Consider the following 23,281-nt stretch of genomic DNA (forward strand, 5'->3'; position numbering starts at 1 on the left):
CACCGGCCTTTCGTATACAGTACTACCGTATGTATACACGCCTGGCGAACGGGAGTGTCAGCAGCACAGCCTCCTCGCTCGTCCACCCCTCTCTCTTTGCACAGATCTGTGTCTTTTCCCAGGCCAGCCCGGGCGCCTGTCTCTGCCGAAGCAGCCTCGCTGCTTATCTCCAGGATAAAAACAACCACAAAGAAGGGCCTGGCGGTGGGAGTCACGTGTCCAGCGGGGCTCTCTCTCTCTCTCTCTCTCCCCCCCCCTCGCGTGCCCGCGCGCGCCGGAACCCTCCCGGCCTAAGCGCGGAGCGCCGACAGGGGCGGCAACAGCCGAAGGAGGCGGGCCCAGCCTCCAGGCGGCGGATGTGGGGCGCCGGGCGTGAGCGCGCTCCCGTCACTCTTCTTGGAATTTGGAGGGCTCGCTCGGCTTCTGTGGCCGCGGAGCGCAAAGCGGGGCAGGTCCCTTCGCCGCGCATCGGAAACCCGGCGACGGCGGGCTGAGGGGAGGCGAGGCCGCTGCCCCTCGCCGCCCTCCCTCCACTCTCGGTGCTCTTCTCGCCCCCAGCATGGAGCTTTTCCAAGCCAAGGACCACTACATCCTGCAGCAAGGGGAACGGGCGCTGTGGTGTAGCCGCTCCGACGGCAGCCTCCAGCTGCGTCCCGGTGAGTCGCGGGGACGGGCAGGCTGGGCAAGGAAAGGGGCGCGCCACCACCGCCGCCGCCCGAGGGGCTTCAGTTTCCGGAGTAGCAATTCTCCTCAGGGGAGGAGAAGACTTGAGGTTGGCCCGGCGGAGGGAGCTTTGAGTCCGGGTCGCCCAAGGACGGCGGGAGGGCGGCGCACCTGCTGCGAGGCGGGGGGGGGGATGCTGGGCGCGCGCTCAGGTGAGCGGGAGGCGCCAGGTGGAGGAAGAGAGGGAGGCAGGCGGCCGAAGGTGAGGAGTCCTGCCGGAGGCGTGTGTGTGTGTGTGTGTGTGACAGGCCGGGAGGAAAGAGGGAATTGTGGACAGCGGGGCAGGGAAAGGGGGCGACTCTTGACGTCGGATCCACTTGCACCACCTCCTGCCTGTTTCTCTAGAAAGACTCGAAACGGCTAGCAAACAGGAACACGCACGATCCCTATCCCCCCCCCCCGCAATATGCACTCAAACATAATAGTTCTTCCTTTCCTCACCTATAAAGTAGGTGACTCAGAGCAAACAGTGAACTCTTCGTGGCCTGATTTGTGTAGGTTTGAGTTTCTTTCCCCGGAAGACCAAAAGCACTCTTAAGTATACAGTGCAGAGTGTTTTACAATGTAAGTTACTGTAGTAGGGAATCTGTGCCCAGCCTTAGGTCTGACCCATGGAAAGCAACACACCTCCTCTCAAGATGGTAGAGTTACACTAGTTTTGCACTGCATGCCCTTGCACTGCATGGAGTTCTTCTGTTGCCCTCAGGATATATCCTGTGGCTTGCTGTGCCCTGCTGTCTGTGGATTAAAGCCATATGGAGATTTCTCTGTAGCTTCTGTATCCCAGACCAGTGTATTACATGCCTTTTTGAATGTCTGGGTGGGTCAGAGAGTGACTGATGCCTCATTGTAAGAGGGGTTGATGCTCACCACATTAAAAGTGGTGGTGGTGGTGGTGGTGCAAATGCTCCTTAAGGCCCTCTCTGGATCCAGAGGTACTGGACAACTGATGCAAATATTTCATTTTTTTCAGGCAAGATGATCAAGGTGGGTAGTGTTCAATTGCACTTGTTCTTGGATGAAACCGATTTTCTAGACCCAGTCCAATCTGGCTTCTGACCTGAGTATGACATTGAGTTTGCCTTGCGGAGTATGCATTATTGGAAGAGAGAAGATGGGGGGTGCCACATGTTTTTGTTTTGTCCTTGGTGCTGTTTAACTACTGGGAGGTGCCATCTGGATATTGGGAGTGCAGGGACTTCCGTATACTGATACCCAGTATTGTCTCCATTCCTCTTAAATGACAGGGGCTGTGCATGTGCTCAACCAATGTCTCAAGGCTATGATGGGCAGGATGAGATCCAGGAAACTGAATCTGAATCTGAGCAAAATGAAGGTGCTGTGGGTTCATGATTCTTAGGCTCAAGAATACGGTCTGTTTTGGATAGGGCAGCACTCCCCTTGAAAGTGCAGGTTCATAGTCTGGGCATGCTTCTGGATTCCAAGCTGTCACTAGATGTGAAAGTAGCCTTGATGGTGCCTATTCCCACTTCTGGCTGATTTGCCAGCTATCACTGTTCCTGAACCAGGAAGGCTTGTCTTTCATTTTCATCACTCTAAAACGGCAATGCCCTTTATGTGAGACTTCCCTTGCAGATGTTGCAGCTCAGTTGTTGTTGGGTGCGGCCAGACAGGATCATATGGCTCCAATCCTGAAGGCACTGTGCTGGCTGCCAGTATGTTACCAAGCCCAATTCAAGGTCTAAACACCCTGGGGCCTACATTCTTGTCAGAATATGTTTCCTGATGCCTGCCACCCTGAGCTTTCAGATCTGCTGGAGAGTCCTGGCTTATAGTCCTGCCAGCCAGTGGGGCAAGCAAGACAGTGACATTAGACAGGGAATTCTCAGTGGCATCACTCCATTTATGGAACTCTCCCCAAATTAAGATACAACAGGCACACACATATAGGTGAAAGGCAAAAAATGCATTTGTTTGTGAAGGCCTTTGGAACCTTTCTGTTTGGTTCTGTATTTTATATTTTGTTATATTTTGTTGTAAACTGCCTGGCCTATGCTCCAATCTGGGGGAATGGCGGAGTATGAAAACTTTGAGATAAGTAAACAAGAGGTACATTGTGAACTTTTGAAAGGGGAGGCTGTTTAGATGGTTCAGTGAAGAGCCACGCTGACTGAGCTAAAATTTTGCTTAGCCAAATTGGGAAGGAGTGTGTGGGCTGAGGGTTTGCTGGAGTTAGCTAGGATAGAGATTTTTTAAAAGCAAGTTGATGGGAGGGCAGCACCTTCTGGAGTGGATAATATACCTGGGATTTGTGAAAGGACTGTATACTGGTCCAGTTTTTGACAATTGGTGGTGGATAAGCTTGCTGAAGAAGTAAGTGTGTAGGAAGGTGGTGATCTCATCTGGTGATGGACACAAGGTAGAGGATGGCTGGGGAAGCAGAACAAATGAATCATTGAATTATAGAGTTGGAAGGGACTGTGAAGGTCATCTAGTCCAACCCACTGCAATTCACCCTGTCAAAAGTAAGTAGGAACATGTCAGATTTAGTATGAAAGTGCCCCTCCCCTCTTATTTAGAGCTCTTGGAACGTGCAAGCCTTAAAAGGTTAGATGTCTGATTTTTTTTTTTTTGCTCCATCTATGTTACACTTCAGATAGTTGAAACTCAAGTTGTCTCATGTTTTAAAGTGGTATCAATTACAGTTCAGTGACACCACCTTCCAAATGCATTATGGTGCTGGGTATGTTGTACGTTCTCGTTTGTTTAGCACATTGTAGGAAATTAACATTTGCTTTTGAATGCTTTAGGAAGATTCAAAGCAGCTGTGTTGTGTGTGTTTGTAATACAACCTTCCCCAACCTGGTGCCCACCAGAAGTTTTGGGCTAAAACTCCACAATATGTCTGTGCTACCTGGGGCTAATGGAAGTTGTAAGCCAAAATATTGTGGTGGCACAACTTTGGGCAAGGCTGCTACAGGGAGACCTTACTGCTGATTTGCCAGGAATTTTGACATTAGAGGGTGTAACTATAGCTTATATGGAAATGACTGTGCACTTGTTTTTGTATGGCCCACGTATAAAGAGATTTCGTGCTTCACTTGCAGTCTTTTCACATGCTTTGTTAACACTCATTTGATTTGCTCTGTTTGTGCCCTAATGAACCTATTAAATGATACCAAAGTATTGTCATAGCGCTTTTGTTTGCTCGGCGCATTTTTTAGAGCAAAGGTGGCAGAACCTTTATTTAGCCCAAGAGCAGCATACATTTGTGGAAACCGGGGGTGGGGGTGAGGGTGAGGGGCTGCATTCCATTGGTGGTTGAGGCAAAAATAAAAAGTGGGTTCTATCTTTATTATAAAACACACGCACATACACCCCAGCATCTTAAGTCCAACCAGACAAAAAAAATTGTTAATTTATTTTCCCCCTCTCCTTCCCCCGCCCCATAAAGTTCTTTCTTACTTCTTTTTTCCAAAAGATGTGGAATGATCAGGGTGAGTGCTTGCCAAGATTTCTCCAGATATTGCTACACTGACTGGCAATATCTGTCCAGAGTTTCAGATACCCGTATGTTTTTTCCGGCCTTATCTGGAGACATTAGGGATTGAACCTGGGACCTTCACACAAACCTTTGCTCTACTACTGAGCTATTATCTTTTCACTTACATGCATAAGGGGCTTTTCCTGACATTGCACTGACCTTTATGGGAACCTCTAGAGTGGCAATACTTTTTCAAGACCCCACACTTTTTGGCTAAGATAGAATTTGCTGTCAATGGGACACCCCCTCCACTTGTTCCTGACTTTGCACTGTAAAAGTTGGGGAGATAAAGCCTCTTAGTTTAGGTTTTTGAGTTACTCCAAGCATTTTGTCAATGAGCAACCAAGCAAATAGCCAGCCTTCCACCAAGCCCTGGGTGTGGTTTGCTTGAGGATGATCCCTGCCTACCCATCCCTCCTGCAGCTCCAAGATTGAGAGGAAGTATAGGGCTTTTCATGCTCAAACGAGGGTAGCCTCACACTTGCAAACATGTAGAACCCTGTTCTACTTAACAGTTTTCTGAAGCTCAACATAAATGTTAAGTTGCCATTCCATTCTGCAACTGAGATCTGGGAAAGAGAGTCACCTTGAGTCTTGAGCTCTGCATAGCGTCAGATGAGACCTTGTCCTCACCATTGGGATGGTACCTGGAAGGGTTCTTTTCAGAAGCAATATTTGCTGGCTAGCCAGATTTGTGGAACTCTTGAATGAGAACAAAGGAATAATTTTTCCTGTATGCTTTTATGTTGCTTATCAAAGTACATGATGTTTTGAAAAAGGAATAGTGGAGCTGCTGAAGGATACATTCATTATCTTTCTTTGTCTCCCTTTTGCAAAGAACTAGTCTTGTGAGATGGCAATTAGAGTATTTTTCCAGTTTATTATATAGAAAGTAACATGCTGGCCATGGGAAATTAGCAACCAACAGTTCTCATTGATTTGCAGTTTCATGAAGTTATGAATCCTGGTACTACAAAGACTACTAATCAAATACAGGTGAAATTACGTAGTCCTATATGAGCTACTCCCATACAATCATGTACTTACTGAGTATTAAGCCATATACCGGTATATAGTTAGCATTTGATTACAACTTAGCATTGATCACACTGAGATTGACCCTGGAATGAAAACTAAACCACCGAGTATTCTGTACTAATCACATAACACAAGGAGAATACTTTACCTAGTATGAAGAATACAGTTAGACTATTCAGGTAATGGATATGTTAGTGTCCCAGTTGTTTGCTGTATCTTTGATGCCAGATGTGTTTGCTGCATCCATAAACAAAATGGCATCTGTAAGAGTTTGTGTGAATCTTATAATCATAAATATAGTCTTTTTTTAATATCTACAAGATGATGCATGTGCAAGTATAGACGTATAATAATGCATGTACGATATAGGCTTTTATGTTCCTGTGAGTTCCACCTCTTTTACATTGTTTTCACTGCCATTGTTACCCTTAGCATTGCTAAGTTGAGGTGCCCCAAGCATTTTGTCAACGACTAAGTTGCTCTGCCATAATTTGAAAGAAAAATATTGTCTGCACCTGTTTCAGTCTGTGTTCAAGTTTTGTTTTGGGACAGAATCTGTCTTGGCCACTTTTATGGATGACCTTGAGGGAGTGCAGCTCTGCTACTTTTATTGGATCTCTCAACAGATTCTGATACCATTGACCATAGCATCCTTTTGGTCTAAGTATGTGGGATGTGAGTGAGAGGCACTCTATAGGAGCCAGTGTCCAGTATGGGGGTATTCCTGGGTCATCTTTGTTTCTGGAAGCCCAAGAGGCAACAGTGACTGGAGTTCTTTTTGTCAGCTTTGACTAGTATGCTGGCTGTGACTGTTCCTGCACAGGCATAGCCTTTCCACAGTAACTCGTGCATTGGTAACTTTTTGATCCAATTACTGTAATGCCTTCTATGTGAAATCGCCCTTGAGGCTGGTTTGGAGGCTGTGGCTGGTGCAACATGCACTGGCTGAGGTACCAACTGTGCACACATCATACTAGTTCTTAAAAAATTGCTCCAGCTGCCAATAAGCTACTGAGCAAGGTTCATGGAGCTGAAGCTCAGTGTTAGAGCATCTGCCTTACATGCAGAAGTCCCTGGTATCTTCTGGCAAGGCCAGGAATGATTCACATCTGAAACCCTGAAAAGCCACTGCCAGTCAGTGTAGACAGTACTGAGCTAAATGGACCAATGAATCTTAGGCAGTATAAAGCAGCTTTCTGGTGCCACAACTAGTAGAGGTTCAACTGATGGGGAAGCATTTTCTGTAACAGCAGCCTTTCATGGAATTGCCTGCATTTTGACCTTAGGCAGGAGCTATTTTTAATGTTATTTCAGTGCCTTCTTAAAACATATTTATTTAACCAGGCTTTTGCTTCTGTTTAATTCCCGTTTAGTTCTTTTCATTCTGTCTGACTTGCAGCTGGATTTGGTTATCATACTGTTGTATTGTGTTTTTTAATATGTACACCACTCACCACCTCAATACCTTGGTTAGAGGAGGTATACAAATGTAATAAATAGCAGATCATGTGGCAGAATTCCTCCTAAACTGTATCAATTCATATTGCAGGCTGTGTTCACTTTCTTAAATCACTGCCATGTAAAAATCCTCCCTGCCTTGCCAAAAACTGCACATTGGAGAGAGAATAGGATTAGGATAAAATTTCCTTTCTTGTGTGTAGTCTAAAATGATACTTTGTTATGATATTGCTGACTATGTTGAATGTGCAGTCTCACTGTGCAGTCCCATGTATGCTTACTCCAAAGTAGCCCCCACTAAATTCATTGTGGCTTACTCTCAGGGAAGCATATAGGATTGCAGCTTAATTTCTATAGGGTGCAAAGCGATTTCTTCTAGAATTGCCCACTAATATATTTCCCTGAGGGTATCGCTGGGCACAGTTTCATTGAGTCACATGGCTTCTTGTATGTGTCCCTGACATCATTTAGGCCTAGTATTGGATTCCCCCCCCCTCATTTTGTTGATTGTGTTTTACTATATTCACAGTCATTATCCTTTGACCCTCTAACAGCATGCCTGGTAGACTGACTTTTCAGTGGATGTGATGAGAAGGACAATAGTTAGTGCTGTACATGTATAAGGCACTGATTTACAAAGGTGATTGATTTAACTTAATATACCTGTTCAGATGGGGATAGCTATCTATGGACTAATATTGTCTTCTGCATGCCTCCAAAAGCCTGAATTTGTAAAAGTATTGCCAGCCCTCTTTTTGTGTTGTGTTAAATGATGATATAGTGTTTGGCAAAACTGTAAGGAAAGAATATATGATGACGGTTCTTAGTAACATGCAAGGCTACTGTTATAATTGTCAGAAACCCTCCGTATGCTTAAGTAAGAGTCCAAATGGCTTATTGCATATAGGTGCCTGATATTATTTTGTTTATTGGGAGGTTCTTTTTTTAGCAATCTGACAGGTGTACAGCTTTTGCTGTTATGAAGCTTACATCTTTGATGACTGAATCTGTTTTGAGGCAAGTACAAATCTATTTGTGTCACGCTTACTCATCATCAAAGCTGTATGTCAAAAGAACAACTTACAAAAGTTGGTAGGAAGGAATCCTGAAAAGACATTCTGAATTTGAGGATGACAAACCCATTTTATAATCTGAAAATTACCATGTACTGGAACATATGACTGGCTAGTTTTCCCTCTCAACTTTAAATTATTACTGTTGGCACATAATTATAATCTAGACTTTCTGGTTTATTGGGAATGAGAAGTGATACGGTAGCTCCCACTGAACTCCTCCCCAGCACAAGCAGGATAAACAAACCAGGAAGCATTGATTTCCCATTATGTCTGTACCAGGTATTGTGATTTGTTGCTCCCTAACAAGTCAGAATTGCTATCCAACCTGAAGCCATGGTTTTGTTATTGGATTGCTGATTGTGACTTGCAAGGGATGAACAAGCCACAATCCTTGGTTTGCATATAATGGGAAACCAATGACCCTTGTCATATTTATCATGTTTGAGCCAAGTGAGAGGAGTGCAGTGTGAGAAATCTGGCAGTGTACACATCACAGACAGAGAATCTGGCATATTGTTGCATCCGAAAGTGGTCTATGATTGTCTCACAGTTCCTGGGGCATGCAGTTGCACAATAGCCCTCTTAAGAGAAAATGACTTTGCACCCACTTTGAATATTGAAGATGGAATATTGAAGATGCTTAAATATTAACAGTAAAGGCAGCATCACTTGGTGCTTATATGCATCTAGGAATGACATTCATTTATAGCATGATATCCTAAAACTTTGTCAACGCTATCTTCTGTTCACAGTATTTTTTAAAAAGCTTGAAATGATTGTTTTCAAATATATGTTCGTTGCTCTGATTTATATATTTTAAACTGCCAAGAACAGTGTTTTTTAATTATTTCAGAGACTTACTTTTAGAGGATGATAAACTGTAGTAGAAAGTTAATCGCTGTGTATTCAAATATGGGAATGCCTCAAAATGCGGAGCACAAGGCTGATTTCAAAAAGCCTGTGGAGAGAATGTAGAGAATGGATAGATTCCCTCCCCCTAGATTATTATAAGGGGTCAGCCATCAAAATCATTTGATAATCTGTTCAGGATAGGCAACAGGACCTTATTCATACAATGAATTAGCTTAGGAATTTGCTGCCACAAGAGAAGGAACTTGCAGCTGGATTAAATGACTATACAAATTCATGGATAGGTCCAAGCCATACTACAATAAAGTAGCCACCATCTTCCTGGATAGAAGATATGTTGCTCCCAGATACGTTGTGGTGTTCCACACATGTGTCAGCAGCATGCCAAGTTGGCGCTAGAGCACATCTCATCACCTGCTCCAGAGACATCTTGTCAAGAGGTTCTGCTAGTCAAACCACTCTTAACATGCACCCTGATCCTAAGGACAGTACTGAAAGCTAGTCCAGCGACCTCCCCAGAAGCACCCTTGTCTTCTCCTGGAAAAGTTTTCTTTCTTAGACTGGGGAGGGTCTTCCCCACTCATCACCATGGGTGCCTAAAGTTCTTATGATGATCTGTGCCTTGAAATTACGCTCTAGGCCTCCATGATTCATGTCTAGGAATGAGGGAAGGAAGGGAAGGCATTTGAACTGTGTTTAGTTGAGGCTGAGAGTAGCCAAAGATCTCAGAAGAGGAGATCATTCATGTTTCCTTCCTCATTTCTGCAGTTGACCAATGGTAAGAGGGCTATTCCAGTCATTGGCAGCGGATAAGGCATTCAAGTTAACACCTGGGCATTCACAGGAGAGTCAAAGGATGGAGGAGGAAGCAAATGCATGTTAGGTCCAACAAACCACAGTATCTTTGTTCTTATGCCAACTTGGTACTGGCTAGTTGAATTGTGGCTCAGTGTTGAGTCTGAGTGCAACTATAACGTTGAAGTGACTTGCAGCTTTGTTGTCCAGATCATTCTAATAGGTGGCAAAGTGCCAAGCCCTCCTTTGTTCCATTTCTTTGTTTCTGAGCAAAACTACCAATATCAACAGATCTATTCAAATTGTTTATAAATACAATAGGAATTCAGGGTAGCAAAGTGGCTGGCACCAGAAAATTTCCCAAATGGTGCTTAAACTGACAGTGTCTCTAGACAAAAGAGCATCAGCTTGGTCTGCACTCTTCACTCTTTAAACAATAGCTTTTAATCTTATTGTGAAATTGTTTTTCTTGGAATAGAACATATAGAATATTTCTTTGAAATAAAGTTTAAAAATACATTTATTCTGAGTAGCAGTTTTACAAAAACCTTTGTCTGAACATCAACTTTAGTTTGTGTGCTTTCATTTTAAACCTAAACAGCACTGTTGGATGTTCCTAAAACCTTGATGGAGTAATTCATTAAGAATAGTTATTTTTGCATTCTTTTCTTTCCTTGAAATCGGAATTATTTGTGCCAGAATAACTAATTTCCAACCAGGGACTTGCAGAAGTTTTATCAGTTGTTCTGATCCATCAAACTAGATATGAGCAGAAAGAAAAAAGAAAGTACAGCAGCAAGATCATATACTCTTTCAGAACTGGCATTACTGCCTATGTACGGTTGTATTTGTTATTCCTAGCTGGTTAACTTACTGTTAAAAGGGTATACTGTTTGTAGCATGTGTGGTGGACAGCATTCTTTTGTTGGGGGAGCTGCATACAGGATGTGGGCAGAGATAGAGCCAATGGTGGGCAGAACAGAGACAAACGTGTTCTGGATTTATTAATATGGACAAGGACTACTCTTGCTTCAGTTTTCACCATGACTAGATTGGAACACTGGATTAGAATTCCCAATCCTATGCTTTTTGGAAAAATGTCAAAGTGCATGTGGCCTCATATTCCATATATAGTTTATGCACTCACACATATCTGCTGAACACCTGAATAGGGCTTGTGGTCTTGGAAAAAATGACACTAACTGTACAAGTGCTCCTGGTGAGTAAGAAAGTTAAGCACTCCAGAGATTGAACTGTAAATTCCATAGGCTGAGGTTGGGAGTTGGCCTAGTGTGCTATTTTGAAGTGTGGTTGTTCTGGTCTCAGGCATAGAAGGCATTAGGGGAGTGTGGTTTTGGCCCTTACAGTGGCTACTTCTAAATTCCTTAAACTTCTTTGTTACAGGAGAGTGAGAGCACTCTTGCCAAGTTTTCTTCAACTTGTTGAAATCATGAGTAGTATGTGAATAGAGTGGCATTCATACTTTAAGGGTGTGTCATCTATGCTCTGATTATGAACTCTAAATGAGTCATGTTTGTACAATTAAGTTACGGCAGAGAGCTATTTTCCAGTTATATAAACTGGAGTGAACTTTGTAAATTTGTTTTTAACTCCTTGCTTAAAATAACACTTGAAGAAAACTTTTGGGCCTCTACAAGTAGGAATTCGGGTCTTGGAAGGTCACCCACCCTGATATTTCTTGCTGACTACAGCAGATAGGGCAGCTGGTGGTAGGAGGATTTTTCTAGTATCTAACCTAGTCCTCACTTGGGGTATGAAATGGGAGTAGTAGAACAGAAAACTGAGATGTTGCCTACAACCACTGGCTTGGGTTGCTGTGTAATTGGCACAGTAAACCTGACATTTAAAGATGAATTCTTTCTTTATGTCCCAGGGGGCCAGCTTTAAAAATGGATATGGTATCAGAATAATGGAGCCTTCACATATTCCAGTGGGAACCTGATGAATCCATAGAGAGTGACCAATTTACAAAGTTATTAGCTAGAAAAATATGTGTTGCGATAACGTATTATAGGAATGAGCAACTAGAGGTCTTGCTGCCAAATCCATCCCTTGGAGAGGTAGGATCAAAACAAACAAACAAAGAAACAAACAACCAGACTTGATTTTAAATTGCTTATCACAGATTCTGATTTTTGTGTGTGTAAAATTTCTCCCACAGCTACTGACCTGCTTTTGGCTTGGAATCCGATTTGTCTGGGCTTGATTGAGGGACTTATTGGAAAAGTTCAGCTTCACACAGGTATGAATAGTAAAATTCTTTATCTTACCAGAGTGATGGTTAATGTTAAAATTGCTATGCCCTTTTGTGCTTGTAAGTCCCCTGACAAGGCTTCGCTACCTATAATTGATAAAACTAAAGTGGGCTTTGTCAGCGCCTCTCAGACTGATTTGTCTGACACTTTCATTTGTTTCATGTCAGTATCTGAATTGCAACACATAAATAACTGGCTCTATTTACATATACAGTGGTTCATGTATATTTTGTTGTGTTTTCTTGACCTGAGGAAAAAGGTAATTGGGAGAGGGGGGTAGTAAAGTATCAGCATCTTCCTGTAAATAGAATTTCATGAAGATACAGAGGTAAGTAAAATGTGATGCTTTAGTTCAGCTGGAGCATTATTCTCAAATATAAATGCAAAGTTTTTGTAGATATCAGTTTAATTTTGGATTGTAAATAAAGGTGACTAATTTGTTTCCTACCAATGACAGGGGTATAAAAATGTTCAGCGGAAGATGCAGTTTTCTGGAGCATTGATTACTAACATTTTTTTAGGCTGGCTTTCTCATCTAGTTTCCTCAAACACCATCTGCTTCATGTTGATATAAGAAAAGCTAGGCAAGCTTGATTCTATTAATGGAATAGTATTGGAAATCCTGCCAAATAAACAGCTCTCATACATTGAATATTTCAAAAGTGAGGTTGGCATGCTTCAGAGTCTTACTTGCTTCTGCTCTAGGGTTGTTTAGCTGACCTTTGAATAATAAATACTGTTAACAATTGGTATTTGTGAATTGATCTTTGGTAATTGTTAGAAATGGATTAAAAACCAATAGTTGCCACAAAACACTAAATTTGTGGTTGACAACAAGAAAAAACCCACACATTTGATTTTCATATATGCTTGAAAAGCTTCCTTTAATAATAGATTTTATTTTAAAATAGAACCAGTGGTCTTACCAACATGGAACACAGATAGCTATGAGTGACCCCTATGCTCTTGCTGTGTACTGTTCAGATGTGACTTTAATATGGGCTCAACAAGACCCTAGAGATTCCATTCTGTGGACAGCCTGTGATTTATTACACACAGGAAAGAAGAGATTTCACAGAGGTTCACTCTTTCTTTAGTGATTCCCTCAAAGTTCTTTTAAGGCTCTATAGATTAAAGAGAACAGTTATGTAACACAATGGTACAACTGGTTAGAAGGAATCTCTCTTCTGAAATGATCAGATTATTTGTGGAGTTGGAGTCATTCTACACACTCTACAGAATCCATGTGACCTGTACTACTAGAGGTTGGGGAAATCATATTTCTTAATACTTGCACTAAAAAAGAGAGATTTAGTGTAGCTGAGTACTTGATGCAAGGAGTGCTTATGTGAAGGAAATTCATTTAAGACTGTCAGCATTCTTAAGCAGACAAGGCCAGAATTGTGTGCAGTATCTAGAATGACACTAATTTTCTATGATGCCACTGCACCAGCTATTGTCCTTCAACTTTGGATCCCTACCTAGAGGTTGTTGGACTGCATCTCCCATAATCTCTGGCCGTTGGCTAACCTTTTGGGGATGATGGGAGTTGTAGTCCGAACAACATCTGATGAGCTTACATTGAGGAACCCTGTGGCTTTATATATATATATATATATATATATATATATATATATATATATATATATATATAAATTTAGTCTTGAGCTTTCATTCCTGTAGTTTGTGTTTGTTATTTCTCAGTTCTTAAAATACGAGCAATGCCATACTATTTTGTTTCCATTCCAATGATCTCTAGGAGCCTAGGCACTAGTAATGACATTAGTTGTTTAGATTTGTTTGTGATGTATATGTATGTTCATTTCTGATCTCCTCAGTGTAGCTACAGAGAGACTGTATAAAGAGATTTTCTGCTATTCACAATGCAGCTTGGATAAAGCCTCTGTTTTCTGTGTATGCTAAGCATGTATGTTAAGCACAGAATTTAGAGGATTAGGCTGTTGGCACTGAAGAAACCAGGACTATTGGTAGATTGCTAGCTTTCTCTGGGTTAAATGTAGTATCTGATTAAAATTTTATAAGAAGGCTCTGTGTGATGTGTCCCAAGTTAACAAGAACACTGCATCACCATTCCCTTGAAAGCCAACTAGCAGTTATTGATTCTTTGAGGAGCTGAGCTGGAAACGTTGCTTTATTTCCTTGCATTGTGGAGCTCTCTGGTAATGTTGTCATGGACAAGTTGTTGAGCTTTGATACCATGGTTGATTCATTGATTAAGAGCACAGGCCTTGAATAAATAAAAAGGCATCTTGGCAGCCTGGAAATGTGTTCTGTTTCCAGAACACTGAATACATTTTAATGATTTTCATATTCATAGGTGCTTTTTAGTAACTACATTAGTTCTGCAAGTTTGCATGTTCTTTTATAACACTTGCGGGTCCTTCCTAAAAGTAGCTGTGAATATAATTTTTTTAAAATAGTTGACCATAGTTCTGCAGGCAGGTATGCATGTTCTTTTATAACAATTGCTAGTCCTTTCTAAAAATAGTTGTGAATATCATTTTAAAAATAGTTGACCATGACCCAATTAAATAATGTGTACCTTGAGGCAAAGGGGTAAGTGAATACACTTAGCATTTTCCGTTGGGAGAATATCTTTATAGTCTATGATCACAAAATGGAAAATCTATTAATTTTATTGCAGATATACTGCCATTTTGCTTTTTCAAAGCAAATATGAGCTATCTCATATTCTTGTATATGCCGAGGGTATGATTTCAGAAGAGGGGAGGAAGAGAGCATATTAGGATTGCAGGGATGACAAACTGTGTATTTTTAGGACCATACAGGAAAGCATGATTTGTCTTGGTCTCTGTAAATCTGTTGGGGGTTTCTCTCAAACCACTGGAACACTTTTAAGGGGGTACCTGGGGAGAGGAGAGGAATTGGAAGTTCAGTTGCTCATCCCAAAGTGTCCTGTGTATAAATTAGTTGGATTCAACCATGATCCATGTTTGTCATTCTTTGGGAAGATTCTCCTAAAAAGGACATTTGTTTTCTTTCTCAATAAATAAATCAGTAAATAATGTGCTTCCTCCTTTCTGGCAAGGCAGGCAAAGGCTGAGGTGCACCCTTTGTGTCAATTTTTTTTGGAGTAGCACCACCACCACCACCTCCTCCTTTAAAATCACCTAGTTCTGGGTAAGGAAGAAACTCCAGGCAGGGACATACATGGTGTCCCAGCTTCCCTCTGCAGGTGTACAGGGAACATCTTGAGGCTAACAACTGTGCATGTTTCCTGTTAGCTAATATAGGGAATGTTTAGTGGGGGCAGCAGGGAGAGTCGGGTCTTTCATCTTGTGCTTTGATAGCGTCCGTGTTTTCCTAGAATGACAAATAAAATACATAATGCAATATTTAACACTGCCTTTGAGCAGGGTATGTAAACAATTGCTGTATTAATAATAGCTTGCCTCATCTTGCCCGGCATGAGAACTGACTTGAAAGCTTTAATCGTTGACTCCTGAAGATGTGGCTACACTTTGGCTGTTGCTGAAAGGAAAAGGAACACTCAGTTTGTTGGAATTGTTATAGACCTGTCTACAAGAGATTATAACTCTACAAGCTGTATATTACTATATAATAATGGGTATATTGGGAGGGGGGAGGTCCAGTTCTTTTATCATAATTTTCACTTTGAAGAACGTGAAACTGTAAATAACTGGAGTTTGGGGGGTTGAGTAATAAAGGGCCCAATTTGAAAATTTATTACAGTAGCCCTGAAAAAGACCCTTCCTTTTTAAATAGAAAAAGGTGACATTTTTAAGATGGTAAGGGTCAGAAGGGTGGTTAACAAAGAATATGTTCAGTGAAGCTTTGGTATGTTGAGTGGCTTATAATTTTTTTAAGTTATCAAGAATATCTGGATAGTTAGGCCTTCTCTTCACACAGCATTGTGATTATTATTTTTTTACATTCCAGAAAGTTGTTGGCTTGTAAATGAATGCAAGAAATGTTGCCTTTGCTGCTCATACACAGTCTGGCTTAAAGAATCTAATTTCACCTTGCATTAATCTTAGTGTAGCACATGAAATGGGGGTAGTGGCACACTTTCAATGAAATTTCCCCTTTTGTGTATGCTGTGGAATAAGCTGTCATACCATCTTAAAGCTAGAAACGGGTGATTGACAACCAGAGTCACACTCCCTTACAGACATACGGATCTATGAACTCATTAAGACTAGAAGAAATGGGAACTGCACATATGGAGACATTGTAGTTTTTGGTTTGCTCATTGTTTGCTCTGTGCTTAGAGGCAACTGACCTGAAATATTTGACTAAGATTTGAATAAGACTAAAAGATACCTTTACAGATTACATTTGGTATTAAGTCTTTGTTTATGTTCTGTTACATCACTTAAGAAGTGCTGTTAGCCCCTGGTACACTCAGGTCAAAATTAATTGTTCCTGCAGATGCAAGAAATATAATCGCCATAGAAGCATAGCATTTGTAATACATGTTTTGTTTTTGTTTTCCCCAGAGCCTTTTTGGCTTTACCATGTATGGTGAGGGCAACAAGCACAAATGAACACAATTCTAGTTCTTATTTATGGAGCAGCTTTTTATTATATCAGGGCAGAGGTTATCTATTATTAAATCGTTCAGGCTTTAAATACAACTCTTCTTAAATATAAAATAAGGAAAACTCTTAGTTTAGCATGGAGGAGACTCTTGAGAGTCCCATGGACTGCAAGAAGATCAAACCTCTCCATTCTTAAGGAAATCAGCCCTGAGTGCTCAGTGGAAGGACAGATCTGAAGCTGAGGCTCCAATATTTTGGCCACCTCATGAGAAGAGAAGACTCCCTGGAAAAGACCCTGATGTTGGGAAAGATTGAGGGCACTAGGAGAAGGGGACGACAGAGGACGAGATGGTTGGACAGTGTTCTCGAAGCTATGAACATGAGTTTGACCAAACTGCGGGAGGCAGTGCAAGACAGGAGTGCCTGGCGTGCTATGGTTCATGGGGTCACGAAGAGTCGGACACGACTAAATGACTAAACAACAACAACAAAGTTAAGATTGCACTGGAATATTTTCTTGCACTTTCCAAGCTATTTATGAACCTTTTGAATGCTGTTTAGAGATTTTTCAAATACTTAAGTGGTTTAGAACTGCTTTTAAATAAGCAAAACAAAACCTTGAGCTCTCATATAAATATATTTAAAACTTAACAAGTGGGAGATTTCAGTTCAGTAGGATCACTGTATGCTTCGTGCATACTTCCTTTGTCATTTACACTTGAAAATGCGAATCAGTGAATTTGTTAGATGGCTGAAATTTTTATAGTTACAGGTAGGTAGCCTTGTTGGTCTGCCGTAGTTGAAACAAAATACAAAAATTCCTTCCAGTAGCACCTTAGAGGTACCTAAAGAAGTGTGCATGCACATGAAAGCTCATACCAATTACAAACTTAGTTGGTCTCTAAGGTGCTACTGGAAGGAATTTTTGTATTTTGAAATTTTTATAGAATTGTAGAGTTGGAAGTGACCATGATGATAATCTAGTCCAGCCCCCCTGCAGTGCAATATAGGAATGTTTTGCCCGACCCAGAGATTAAGAGTCTCATACTCTACTGACTGAGCTGTTATAGTTGTAGGAATTCAAAGTTAAAAAGTGATCAAGACTGTAATGTCAGATACAGTCATACCTTGGGTTACGGCCGCTTCAGGTTGCACACTTTTGGGTTGCGCACCGTGCCGAACCCAGAAGTCCCTGAATGGGTTACTTCCGGGTTTCGGCGCTCATGCGTGCACAGAAACACTAAATCACGCTTTGCGCATGTGCAGAAGCGCCGAATCGTGACCCACATGTGCACAGGTGCAGCGCTGCAGGTTGCAAATGCTGCGGGTTGCGAACGTGCCTCCCACATGGATCACGTTCGCAACCCGAGTGTCTACTGTATTTTAATAGTCTTGCCTGTCTTAGCCATCAAGTCCATATTTCACTGGAATATTTATGACAAGCAGAAGCACTTGAACCTACGTGGAATCTTGTTTAAGAGAACTCTCCTCTTGCTGTCCAGACATTCATTTTAATCTATCAAGGTTTCAGGTTCAATCCCTGTATGGCATGGCTGCCTATTCATGCATTGCAAGGGGTTGGACGATGCTTCCCAGGTTCCCTTCAAACTCTACAATTCTATGTTGCATGATTACTATCACAATGAAGGATGGCTTAGAAGTACTTGTATGTGCTCTTTAGAACACTTTTGACAGATTATTGAGTTCAGTCATTGAGACAGAGTTCTGAATGCATTTATGCCCCTGAACTTCAGTTCCTGTTTGCCTTGGTGCTTCTCAGGACAGACTGCTGCTTGCTTCTTGCGGCTGTGATCTGTATATATTTGATTGCATTAAAAGGAGGGCTGACAACAGACCAGGAAAACAGTTGCTAGGCTAGTTTTGTTTTCTTCCTGGGCATTGTTAGTGATGAGAGAGCGAGCGAGAGAACTCTTGTCTCCCATCCTTCTAATTAATTTAAAAACGATTCTCCCCTGATCCAACCGTGTGTTAAAAGCATGCTGTGAGGATGCTAGGCCCAGCAACAAAAATAGGTTTGAGCACCAGCTGTGAAATTTTAAAATGACTGTTTCCAGGGACTAGAGACAGCGGTGTCTGTTGCTGTGCTGGCTTGTACACACTGCAAACAGGAGGTGGTGGTTGAGTGCTGCATAGTCAGCAAAAGCCACAGCAGGCTAAAGTCTGAACAATGACCTGGGTATTATCTGGGCTTGTGATGGAGGTGTCGGTCTTTGAGTTTTTATTTTTAGCTGCTGGTTTGTGGGTAGGAGAAGTCTTTGTTTCATTTTGTTAGCATGTTTCCAATGTTTTCTATCATAGTTTTGGGAGGCTGTTCCTCCACAACGTATTGTATGATATCATATGATCCCATAATGTACTGTATTTATGTATACATATTTTTAAAATGTCGGTATTTGGAGAAGCTTTGGTTCTTAAAATTTAAAACCAATTCTAAGCTTTCATTCTCTTGAGGTTTGCACTGCTGCTTCTTTAATCTTGGTTTTGTAGAAATGGCAGGCAGGGTGTTCATGATGGGTAAAATAGCACACCAAAGCTTGTATGCTATCTGTAAAGTGTCTTGTGGAGGCTATGGTTATATAATGTCCCTAGAGAATAGCTTGCACTGAAGGTTTTCATGACAGATTTTGCTGTTAAAGCATTGCTTTCTTTGTGACACCTTTTTAGTGTTCAAGCAGTTCTGTTTCAAATTAATGCAAACTTTTCCACGCTACTGAAAATCTGAATGTGTAACCTTATAACCCCCCCCCCCCTTAAGAAGGAACCAATAAACCTTCTGTTTCAGATTTGATTTTGCATACAAAATTGCATTTTTTTATTAGCAAAGGAAGCCTTTGCATCATGACACACAATTCTAGAAAATTGCATGACTATTCTTTAGTTAGCAAAAACATTATTGCACAAGCAGTTTCTATTTTGTTACCAATCTTAGTACAGTATTCTGTAGTTTTGTCAGCAAGAAAGCTTTCCATTGAAATGGATTGTTTTCCTATATCTAACCTTGGGAGGAGGAGAAATTGTGAAGTCAAATGTTTGTAAATGGAAAAAAATTAAGTATTAATTTTCAACAAAAGCCTTCTACAGGAGCCTTTGGTTTCTTGAAGCCACCATACATGGTGGTGGCAGATTCACTTGTTTAAATAAGGGTCTGCACACAGTCCCTCTCCCTTTTCATGTAACTGAACAATGCTTTGAGTAAAGGAAGTATATGCGTGAGTGTTTTGTGGCTGAAGAAAGCCACCAAATTTGTTGTGAAACCTTGCTACTGTCTGATATGGAAATGGTTTTGTGCCTGGGTTAGTGAAAGGGGACTCCTGGATGGCACTGCACTTCATGATAAGTGCCAGCTATTCTACCTCTTGTTGTTGCATGGAGAAGAGCCACAGTTATGAATACTATATTCTGACACCATTCTGCAGTTTGCAAGCATTGTTTTCAGACCCCCAGTACCAGACTGATTGTATTGTGTTTTAACTGAGATGGCTCAATGGTGAGGAAAGTTAGTTTGAAGGGTTGCTGCCTAACTCTGTGAAATGGATACGTGGAAATGGAAAATGGAAAATGCCATACTAATAGATTTGGATTTGTTTCAGATTTGCCTTGGTGGTTGATTCTAATTCGCCAAAAAGTAGTGGTTGGCAAGCTTCCAGGAGATCATGAAATATGCAAAGTAACAAAGATTGCAGCAGTACCACTCTCTGATGCAGAACCTCAGGATCTGGAACTGGAGGTAACTTTAACACTCGGAATACTTTGAAACCTAGTAGTTGATAAGATGAGTGCTTATACCAGGCATCCCCAAACTGCGGCCCTCCAGATGTTTTGGCCTACAACTCCCATGATCCCTAGCTAACAGGACCAGTGGTCGGGGAAGATGGGAATTATAGTCCAAAACATCTGGAGGGCCGAAGTTTGGGGATGCCTGGCTTATACAGTCATACCTCGGGTTGTGTATGCTGTGGGTTGCGTACTTTCAGGTTAAGAACCGTGCGGTTCCACCGCCGTGCATGTGCAGAAGCGTTCTGTGTGCTTCATGCATGCACAGAAGTGCTCTATTGGTGCTTTGCGCATGTGCGGAAGCACCGCTCTAGATACATACTTTTCAGAGTGTGAACGGCACCCCGGAACGGATCAGGTACGTATCTAGAGGTACCACTGTATGCAAAACTAGGGCTTCGATGCTATCTGAGGCTTTTAATTGGATGGTGTTTTTAAAAGTTTGTACTTTGGGATTTCTGCTGGTATCTGCTGCCTTCCTGAATTTGTATTTTTTATTTTATTGTTAATAACCTTCATTAGCTGCTTTGAAGCATACATAAGAAGCTGCATATAAATGCCCTGAAAATAGATGGATACATAAGATATGCACATATTTGCACCTAAACCACATGCTTAAATAAAAGCTAATTTATTTAACATTCATTTGATAGGACTTATGTAATAGAATGTTGTTTCTTTAAGCTTCATATTAACTTAATATTTTCTTTTCAGCTCTGCAAAAAACATCATTTTGGAATATACAAACCAGAGAAGATTACCCAGTCTCCAGATGACTCTAAATTTCTGCTCAAGACCTTCACTCAGATTAAATCAAATGTTTCTGCTTCTAATAAAAAGAAGGTAGGGATTTCTGTGGGCTTTCAAAATGTTTTTTCCTTGTACTGTAGATTGCTATAAAATCTATTTGCATATGTATGTATGTATTCTGTACTTTTAAAAAAAATAGCTTTACTTGTTGATGGGGCACAACACATTTGACATCTTTGATTTCTCTCTCCTTTGAGCATATCCAGTCCTTTACTGAGTCATATGTCATTGCAAAGATTTGTCAGCATTGCAAAAACATGTCTCTTCCATTTGGCCCCATCAGCAAAACTTTGGGTCATGTTCTGTTTGTGTCCAGCTGCCACTGCTTCAGTCTTCTTCTCTGTCTAGAACAGGAGTGGGGAACCCATAGCCTTCCAGATATTGTTGGACTCCAACTCCCAGCATCCCCAGACAGCATGGCTAGTACTCAGAGATGATGGGTGTTTTAGTCCAGCAACATCTGGAAGACTGCAAGTTCTCTACCTCTAGCCTAGAATTCTGCACCCACTATTCATCTTTCTTCATTCATACTATGACATAGTTCCTTACATCCTCATGCCAGCTTCCTGTCTGCTTTCATATTCAGCACAATTTCGTTGCAGGTCTTTGGCACCTCATACCTCTTCATCCTCATATTCCAGTACTGTATACCTTTGCCAATTACCTTTTACTGATCCCAACTACAACAGGCTTTGGTTTCCTTCTTGCTGGAATTGCGGTCTTGTCTTCGTTGGCAGCATTTATGCCTGTAACTTGTCCCAGCAGAACAAATATGTAATGTTCCCACTTTGTCAAAAGGACAACCATAATGGCTAAAGCAGAGCTTTCCAAACTTTTCATGTTGGTGACACACTTTTTAGACATGCGTCATTTTGTGACACTGATTCACTTTTTGCATCATTTTGCAACACGCTGATGCAGTTTTACTAGCAAACCGGAGATTAAACCCTTTTCCAGCCCCAGGAGGAGCATGGGGAGTGTTTGTGTGACACACGTACAGACTGCAGCCGACACACTAACTGTCTTGACACAGTTTGGAAAGCTCTGGGTTAAAGGAGCTAAAGCACATTCTGTTCATAAAGAGGCTAAAACATTTGGGACTGTTTAGTTTTGGGAGGGCAGAGGGACTAAGGAAGAACATAATAAAGATATATTAAAAGTTATTTGTGGTTTGGGGAAAGTGGATAGACATTTTTTCCTCTGCTGCCTCTTAGGCCTTTCCATCTGTGAAAGGTACACACTGTACTGAACCCTTTGCATTTTAGAAGATAAAATGTATCTGTAGAACATGAAGTGTTTTGTCACATATGATGTGATCTGATCTTTTTATCTCCCTCTATGCATTAAAATAAAGGAATACAGTATATTGTGTATGGTGCCTGAGCAACTTCTGCTACATTGGAAAACGGGCAGTCATGTTGATAGGGCAGGCCTATCAAATACAGTAGCACCTCGGGTTACATTAGCCTTGGGTAACGTAAACATCAGGTTGCGAAAGCGGCAAACCCGGAAGAATTTGACCAGTTTCGCCGTGCGCGCATGCACAGAAGTGGTCTACCGCCACGCACATGCATACAACAGTGATCCTCGGGTTGCAAAAACCTCAGGATCCAGCCGGAGCTCCGGAATGGATCTCGTTCGCAACCGGAGGTACCACTGTATTCTAAATATCTTGAAATCTAAAATGACATAATATCCTTTATGTATCTTCCATTCAACGTGACCTGAAGAAGCAAGGCCTTAAATTTGTAGTTAACTTCTATGGCTGACCCATTTGCTTGATGAGGACAAAGGCTGAAGGGTGGGAGATCTTGCTGAGCTGGAGTTTGTAAAAGTTGTTTAATAGTATATATTTGGATATAAAAATAGTCAAAGGAACATTTTCCCAATCAGCCTAAAATTTTGCTGTTTCACAGGTTAAAGAAAGTAAAGAGAAAGAGAGACTGGAGAGGCGGCTGCTGGAAGAACTATTCAAAATGTTTATGGACTCGGATTCTTTTTATTACAGTTTGACTTATAACCTAACAAACTCCGTGCAGAGGCAAAGTGCATGTGAGAAGGCTAACTTGCCACTCTGGAGGAAGGTAAGGTTGTTGAAACATTATCAGTGTTTTGAACGAACACTTGGATTTTTATGTGAATGTATCTGATCTTCTGTAAAACCAAGAAACATGAATTGTTTCCTGTTGGTTTGTGTTCTGATAAAGGTGAGTTTGCATTGTTCTCTAGTTTTCCGATGGAAAATATTTACATTTTAATTTCATTTTCAGGTTGACGATAGATTTTTTTGGAACAAACACATGCTAGAAGACTTGATCAATATTGGTGTGAGTAATGTTTGCTATGAATATGCATTTTGTTTAGAACCTCTGCATAGAAGGTAGAAAGCTG

At 41.4% G+C, this 23,281-nt stretch overlaps 1 protein-coding gene across 1 annotated transcript in view; it reads left to right on the plus strand.

The window, feature by feature from the left end:
• The first annotated feature begins 386 nt into the window (after positions 1 to 386).
• The window catches only part of INPP5F (inositol polyphosphate-5-phosphatase F), a 37,175-nt gene continuing 14,280 nt past the window's right edge, over positions 387 to 23,281 (plus strand). Inside the window, exons 1-6 of the mRNA XM_035137288.2 lie at positions 387 to 656; positions 11,648 to 11,728; positions 19,897 to 20,033; positions 20,795 to 20,923; positions 22,807 to 22,974; positions 23,161 to 23,217. Coding sequence (XP_034993179.2) covers positions 560 to 656; positions 11,648 to 11,728; positions 19,897 to 20,033; positions 20,795 to 20,923; positions 22,807 to 22,974; positions 23,161 to 23,217 — 669 coding nt within the window. The 5' untranslated portion in view covers positions 387 to 559. The remainder of the gene's footprint in view (positions 657 to 11,647; positions 11,729 to 19,896; positions 20,034 to 20,794; positions 20,924 to 22,806; positions 22,975 to 23,160; positions 23,218 to 23,281) is intronic.

Source organism: Zootoca vivipara, chromosome 5, assembly GCF_963506605.1.
Source record: "Zootoca vivipara chromosome 5, rZooViv1.1, whole genome shotgun sequence".
NCBI classification, from domain to species: Eukaryota; Metazoa; Chordata; class Lepidosauria; order Squamata; family Lacertidae; genus Zootoca; species Zootoca vivipara.